At 35.8% G+C, this 8,245-nt stretch overlaps 1 protein-coding gene across 14 annotated transcripts in view; it reads right to left on the bottom strand.

Moving 5' to 3' along the window:
* The window catches only part of GLaz (Glial Lazarillo), a 14,337-nt gene that overhangs the window by 5,209 nt on the left and 883 nt on the right, over window positions 1-8,245 (bottom strand). For 5 of the 14 annotated variants that reach the window (XM_017633999.1, XM_017634003.1, XM_017634008.1 and 2 more), the window contains 2 exons: window positions 1,506-1,819; window positions 1,377-1,419 (listed from right to left, as the gene is read on the bottom strand). In XM_017633999.1, the coding sequence (XP_017489488.1) occupies window positions 1,377-1,419; window positions 1,506-1,624 (162 nt within the window). In that variant the 5' untranslated portion in view covers window positions 1,625-1,819. Of the gene's footprint in view, window positions 1-1,376; window positions 1,420-1,462; window positions 1,857-2,229; window positions 2,776-8,245 lie in introns of those variants that run through there. The other 9 variants (XM_017634000.1, XM_017634007.1, XM_017634012.1 and 6 more) reach the window with 4 other exon arrangements.

Raw genomic sequence — 8,245 nt, 5'->3', positions numbered from 1 at the left:
ATAAAAATAAAATTTGAATATCATATTTGAAAACGCATACTTTTAAAATGAAGAAAAAACAATTTAAGATTTAATTTCCACATGCGCATATTCAATTATCAAACAATCGGTTTTTAAAAACGATTTGAAAATGCTCGTATCAAAAACTAAAACATGGATTTTGGAAACTGAATTGAAAATTTTCGTTCTCAAAATTTAAATAAATATTATAGGTGCAAAACCTGGGTCAAAACTTTTTTAAAAGTAAAACGTTCCATACAAATTTGAAAACGAAAATTTCTTTGTGTGCTAAGGTCTAGTAACGATTCTCGAAATTAGCAAAAATTTCGTACAAGATATTTTTTTGCATAAAAACAAAGAAATATATCAAAAAATTGGGTATTGGAGACCAGGCTGCTTGACTTTGCCCTCCCGAAACATGATATGTATATGTATGTTCTTCTTCATATTTATCTTCGTCGCCGTTTTCGTATTCGTAATATTTTCAGTGCTGACTTTGTATTCGTCTTTGCAATCGTCTTCGTATTGCTCCTCTTATTCGCCGTCGTCCTCGTATTCGAATTAATCTGGCAATTGTTTTTATATTCGTATTCGTATTCGTATTCGACCTCGTCTTCGTCATCGTCTTTGTCTTCGTCTTCGTATTCGTATTCGACCTCGTCTTCGTCATCGTCTTTGCCTTCGTCTTCGTATTCATCTTCGTATTCGTTTTCATAGTCATGTCCGTATTCGTGTACGTCTTCGTATTTGTCTTCGTTGTCATCTCCTTATTCGGCTTCGTATTCGTATTTGTCTTCGTATTGATATTCGTGTTCATAATCGTATTCCTATCCTCCTATCCGTCTTCTTATTCGTGTTCGTCTTAGTCGTTTTAGTCGTCTTATTCTTGTTCGAACTCGTATTCCATTGCTTTCGTATTTGCCATTTGCCTTCGTATTCATTTTCGTGTACAAAAACAAAAATACGAAGCAAAAGAAATGTAAATCAAACACATCGAATAACACGAATCGAGTAACATCGAATGTTACTCCAGCAAAAAAATAATTGCCAAAAACCAACGGTAAGTCCTAGCTATGTAATTCAAAATGAAAAATGGAATGACCTATACACCCATTTTTTTATATTGCACGAAGTTTGAAACTTGTATCTATACGGCTTTGCTTTTATAATAAAATACGGCTTTGCTTTTATAATAAAATAATTAATAGCCAAACTTGTCGATATGTGGTTGGCATATAATTGTGATAAGCACTATGTATATAAGATTTGTCAAACTTTATTTTTTCACCTCTNACTTGTCGATATGTGGTTGGCGTATAATTATGATAAGCACTATGTATATAAGATTTGTCAAACTTTATTTTTTCACCTCTTACCCGACTCATATTGAATTTCGGCATCGATGGGTAATTTGGACATCTGCCGAAGCCATAACTCTCCGCACCGTCGATCAATAGNTTACCCGACTCATATTGAATTTCGGCATCGATGGGTAATTTGGACATCTGCCGAAGCCATAACTCTCCGCACCGTCGATCAATAGTAAAAGTGTCAGCAATGCAGTTGCGCATGCGCAGCAAAACAAGTGTGACTGTTTGTGGTTCAACCAAATTGGTGTAGACATTTGGAGCAAATTTCGGCAGATATTTAAATTCACAACAATAATGTACAATTTATGTGTGTGTTTTAGCACTTTGTTACTATTTATTTTTTAAGTCTCTTTCGACTCTTTTTGCTTGGCGCTAACTTTCTTGTTTGCGATCAGGTTAACAATTTTCACTTTTGCATTTTCAGCTCTGAAATAATCACGAAAAACACACTAAATAGATACGAAGATTATCAAAATATTTATCTTGCTGTTGATTGAAATGTAAACGTTGGCAAAATTCAGTGCGTTTTTTTCATTAATGGTAAGGGAAAATTTTTTGTTTAATCGTAGACATGCATACACACATACAATACTTGATCTTTTTATTGTTTAAGTCAGTATTGATTTTTATTCGATAAACTTGTTTTTGTTAGTACAATTAAAAAAAAAATGTATTCAAATATTTGTTTTATTAAGGGGTTCAATAAGAAATGTTTTATATAAAATTTTGTTTGATTTATTTTTACCAAGTTGCTTCTTTTATGAAAATTCATTTGTACGACGCACTCATTTATTTATTTTTTTATTTTTATTTTTATTTTTTATTGTTTTGTTTTATACATTTTTTTTTCATTCATTACCAATTAATATCGAGCCACTAAATTTTTCCCGTCATTGACTATGCGAAACAACTAAAAATCGCGCAATTTCTTTGGCCGCTTTTTGGTTTTTACTCGCTCTCAGAGCATTTTAATTTTTTTTCGTAATAAACCGTTTATTTGCTTTTATTGTTTACTACATAAAACAACACCAAGTCTATCGCAACTCTTGTGGGTGTTCGCTTGAATAGCTTGGTGAAATGTAAATACGTACATATGTATGTATATGTACATAGACCGGTAAAGCCCACAAGTGCTGTTTAGTCAACCAACTTGGCGCACGACAGACAACAGACAACAGTTAGCAGGCGACAGCTGATGGCCAATGGGTAGGCTGTGATTAGCTGTTATGCAAACCAACGACAATGCAAGTATTTATGCACGGACAGCATTCATTACTTGCGCTATAAAAATCGCATAACAGCTGAGAGTAGGATGAGTTAGTAGGTAATGTGTTGGCAACAAAAAAAAAAATAATAATAAAAAATAAAAAAATTAAAATATATACAAATAAAACTCGCGAAATCATAAAAAGCTCAATGTTTACTCCACATGCACATATTTGAGATGTTTGCAATGTAAACAAAAGCGTAAAGGCACTTGTTGTAAAGCTAACGCCTTGAGCTGTAATTAATATCTATGTACGTACATACGTACAATAAGTGTGGCACATTGAGAAAAGCCAAAGTGGAAAATCACGAATTTCCACTTAACGCGCAAATTGAAAAGCAAAAGAAAATCGAAAAAAAAAACAACACGCATTATTATTACATATTGCAGTGGAAATCAAGTGTATAAATCGCAGCAGGTAGTATGTATTACTCTACTTTTGCGATGATCAAACAGGAAGGAAGTGTTTACGTACGCACAATTACGATATTTCCAGTTGGACGTGACGCATACGATGCCATCGTGTTAAAGTGAACTATTGCGGTCACTTCCGATTCCGTTTGACTTGAGCAACAGGGGGCCACAAAGCCTGCGATCCACACTCTGTGACACCTAAGGTCTGAGCAAGTTCTTAGGTGACTCCATCCCTTGCAAGAGTTGCACCTAACCGAAGTGGAGTTCGGATGCAGTCGTCTCTAGCAAACGCAGCAGCAGTAGTAGTCCGGAGTTGGACTCAATGCCCGCCCGTAGAAGAATCCGGGGTTAGATCGCCGAAACAACAGCACTTCGTCGGGTAAAATCCGAGTCGTTCCGTTACGTAAAACAGGCTGCCATGAGATTACAGTCTCTGAAGTGCTTGTGGTCGAGTATGGTGAGTAATCGCGGCATTCATCACGTGGATGGCTTTTTCATGTACAAATGTGCTTGTAAAATGTGACATACCCACTCAGTTGAGATACCTACAGTGTCAACCACACCAAACATTTTCATTCTCCTACCGTCCAATATCATTCCACGAACTTTATCGACGATTTCTGGCGTTGTCGAATCCTTTCCGGCGACCTGATAGTTCGACGTTACTTGTGCTGGTACGACTATAACGGAATTCAGTGGATCTTTTCGTAACCATTCAAATTGATGGTGCAGATTTCACATGGCATCTACCAAGCTTTTCCAGGGTTTGGTGATTATTTTTTATGTAAAAAAATTCTATTGAAATTACTGTCCTTCTCGCAAAAAGCGCTCTGACTGGGCTTTTCATGACAAGAAATCAGTTCTGGCATACTATCCTATGTTGATGGAAGCCACCCGCAGAAAATGATTGAATGTTCTGGTGTTCTTCGCCTGTTGCAGACCTCGACCATTCGCGCTTATTCTACTTTACAGTAAAATATAGATAATGAGAACTTCTTGAACGCCTTTGCTAGGGCTATGCATGAGGCTTTTGAACGAGATTTGCTAAGTCACCAACCCCTAAGCACGTTCACACCAGGCCATCTACTTGATTTGAGCAGTTCCGCTAAGAAACAGACGTACTACTTCTCCAAAGCTAGAGGAAAGAGCGAGGTGCGAAAGCATGAGTATGACAGATGTTGAATTACTTTTCTGCACTACATGTGTTGTTCCGATACACCACAAGCCACGATATTTACAATTTTTCTTTAGCGAATGTGCTTTAACTAATATTTTATGAGGGACGATTTCTTTGAAGATCTGCACAATTCACTTTCGCGTTGGCTGTGTTGGCTGAATTCAACAAAATAATTTCAGGCGAAATTTGAGGGCGAAAACACCTGGCAGGTACTGAAAGTTAATTTGTTACTGTGCATTAAACAATACCTTTGTGCGTCATACTGTACATATTTGGAGAATAAGTTTTGCGTAAATATATGCACCCGTAGGTATGTATGTATGTGCATGTATAGGCTTCAACCAAACTTGGTGTACACATTCACATTTGACACTACCACCTTGACATTGCAGTCGGTTTGATACCAAATATTTTCCATTTAAAGTCACTTTTAAGTATATTCTACATCATGATCGTAAGCTGCTAGAGCAACTCGTGCACCTTGGCCGGCATAAGTATAAGCAGTGATACAATTTTGTATATTTGGGGTTTAAAAATTTATTTTATTAGTTTCTGATTTTTGATAAATTTGTTTTTGAGTGCATTGAAAAAAAGTAATAAAAAAAAATAAATATTTTTTATATATAAAAGAAATTGGCGCTACATTAAATTGATAGCATAGGTCGAAACGTCTCCATATGTGTTCCGAAGCACTGTTTATAATGAAGATTGCTAGCAAGAATTCCCACTACGGATGTCATAAAAATCGTAAACTTGTTATTTCTTACACTTTTTGCACCGCAATTTTTAAGCAGGGATGTTAGTTTGTTTAGACAAATATACATAGTTAATGCTCATATTTGGTTGTAGATTTAGTTTTATTATTTAAATTTTTCCTGCACTTTATATTTATTTTGGCGTTATTTATTTTTATACCCGAGCGCACTTGTGCACAAGGGTATTATAACTTTGTTCACATAACGGTTGTTTGTAACAGGCAAAACGAATCGAGATAGATATAGACAAATGTATACATAAATGATCAGAATCAAAACTGCAAAAAAAAAAACTAAAAAACCTAAATCCAAAATTGAAACTTTTAATCAAAATTTTGTGTTGCAGTGGGAACCATATTTAAAAAAAAAAGTCGATAAAAATTTAAATAAATATTGTTACATATGTTGTGAAAAATTCTCCGTGCCAATACTGTGTACTGTGAGTGTACATAAATACGTATGTATGTGTTGCGAAAAGTGTGTAAAAAGTGAATTGAAAACAAATAAAAAATGTTCACTAAATAATTTCAAAAAATAAATAACGCCAAAATAAATATAAAGTGCAGGAAAAATTGAAATAATAACACTAAATTTACAATCAAATATGAGCATAAACAATGTATATTTGTCTAATCAAACTAACATCCCTGCTTAAAAATTGCGGTGCAAAAAGTGTGAGAAATAACAAGTTTACGATTTTTGTGACATCCGTAGTGCGAATTTTTGTTAGCAATCTTCATTATAAACATTGGTTCGTAACACATATGTAGACGTTTAGACCTATGCTATCAATTTAATGTATCGCCAATTTGTTTTAAATGGAAAAATATTATTATTTTAATTTATTTAATTTTTTCAATGCACTCAAAAGCAAATATATCAAAAATCAGAAACTAATAAAATAAATTTTTTAAAAACCCAAATATACGAAACTGCATCACTACTTTCATATACTTATGCCGGCCAAGGTGCACGAGTTGCTCTAGCAGCTTACGATCATGATATAGAATAGACTTAAAAGTGACTTTAAATGGAAAATATTTGGTATCAAACCGATCGCAATGTCAAGGTGGTAGTGTCAAATGTGAATGTGTACACCAAGTTTAGTTGAAGCCTTTACCTACATACATACATACGATGCATATATTTTTACGCAAAACTTATTATCCAAATATGTAAAGTATGACGCACAAAGGTATTGTTTAATGCACAGTAAAAAATTAACTTTTAGTTTTTACACAGTGCCTGCCAGGTGTTCACGACTCCAGCCATATTTGTTTGTAGCCGTGAATTTATTTTGTTGAATTCAACCAACACCGTCAACGCGAAAGTGAATTGTGCAGATCTCTAAAGAAATAGTCTCTCATAAAATATTAGTTAAAGCACATTCGCTACGTTACGGAGAATTCGTAAAGAAAATTCTAACTAGATTCTGCCCTTCCCCCTTTAAAACTCCTACACAAATTGTTATCTCGCGGTTTGTGGTGTATCTGTCATCATTCTGTCAAGAGTTATCCTTAGCATGTTACCTCTTCTTTTTTTTGGTCAAGAAGGTCAAAAAGAACTTAATGTTAGCTTTCAGACTGACACATTTAGTCGCTTTAAGCTTTCTTCAACTGCTATAAGGTTTTCAAAATGAAGTTTAAGCTGAAGTATTTTTCTGATGATTGTCAGAATTCTCGCCACTTGTTACATTTAATCCATTCTTTATTGGATAAAGGGCACATTTTCAAGAGTAATTGTTGCCGGAACAACGCTTGTGGTACAGAAAAGTAATTCAACATCTGTCATACTCAAGCTTTCGCACCTCGCTATTTCCTCTAGCTTTAGGGAAATAGTAAGTCTGTTTCTTAGCGGAACTACTCAAATCAAGTAGATGGCCTGGTGTGACCTGCTTAAGGGTTGGTGACTTAGCAAATCTCGTTCAAAAGCCTCATGCATAGCCCTATTAAAGGCGGTCAAGAAATTCTCATTATCTTTATTTTACTTTAAAGTAGAATAAGTGCGAATGGTCGAGGTCTGCAACAGGCGAAGAACACCAGAACATTCAATCATTTTCTGCGGGAGGCTTCCATCAACATAGGATAGTATGCCAGAACTGATTTCTTGTCATGAAAAGCCCAGTCAGAGCGCTTTTTGCGAGAAGGACAGTTATTTCAAAAGAATTTTTTTACATAAAAAATAATCACCAAACCCTGGAAAAGCTTGGTAGATGCCATGTGAAATCTGCACCATCAATTTGAATGGTTACGAAAAGATCCACTGAATTCCATTATAGTCGTACCAGCACAAGTAACGTCGAACTATCAGGTCGCCGGAAAGGATTCGACAACGCCAGAAATCGTCGATAAAGTTCGTGGAATGATATTGGACGGTAGGAGAATGAAAATGTTTGGTGTAGTTGACACTGTAGGTATCTCAACTGAGTGGGTATGTCACATTTTACAAGCACATTTGTACATGAAAAAGCCATCCACGTGATGAACGCCGCGATTTCTCACTATACTCGACCACAAGCACTTCAGAGACTGTAATCTCATGGCAGCCTGTTTTACGTAACGGAACGACTCGGATTTTACCCGACGAAATGCTGTTGTTTCGGCGATCTAACCCCGGATTCTTCTACGGGCGGACATTGAGTCCACATCCGGACTACTACTTCTGCTGCGTTTGCTAGAGACGACTGCATCCGAACTCCACTTCGGTTAGGTGCAACTCTTGTAAGGGATGGAGTCACCTAAGAACTTGCTCAGACCTTAGGTGTCACAGAGTGTGGATCGCAGGCTTTGTGGCCCCCTGTTGCTCAAGTCAAACGGAATCGGAAGTGACCGCAATAGTTCACTTTAACAGGATGGCATCGTATGCGTCACGTCCAACTGGAAATATCGTAATTGTGCGTACGTAAACACTTCCTTCCTGTTTGATCATCGCAAAAGTAGAGTAATACATACTACCTGCTGTGATTTATACACTTGATTTCCACTGCGATATGTAATAATAATGCGTGTTGTTTTTTTATTTTTTGATTTTCTTTTGCTTTTCAATTTGCGCGTTAAGTGGAAATTCGTGATTTTCCACTTTGGCTTTTCTCAATGTGCCACACTTATTGTACGTATGTACGTACATAGATATTAATTACAGCTCAAGGCGTTAGCTTTACAACAAGTGCCTTTACGCTTTTGTTTACATTGCAAACATCTCAAATATGTGCATGTGGAGTAAACATTGAGCTTTTTATGATTTCGCGAGTTTTATTTGTATA

This window comes from Rhagoletis zephyria, unplaced genomic scaffold (genome assembly GCF_001687245.7).
Source record: "Rhagoletis zephyria isolate East Lansing unplaced genomic scaffold, Rhagoletis_zephyria_1.1 Rzeph_scaffold_12617, whole genome shotgun sequence".
In the NCBI taxonomy this organism is placed as follows: Eukaryota; Metazoa; Arthropoda; class Insecta; order Diptera; family Tephritidae; genus Rhagoletis; species Rhagoletis zephyria.
This window is presented reverse-complemented; position numbering and strand designations above follow the sequence as displayed.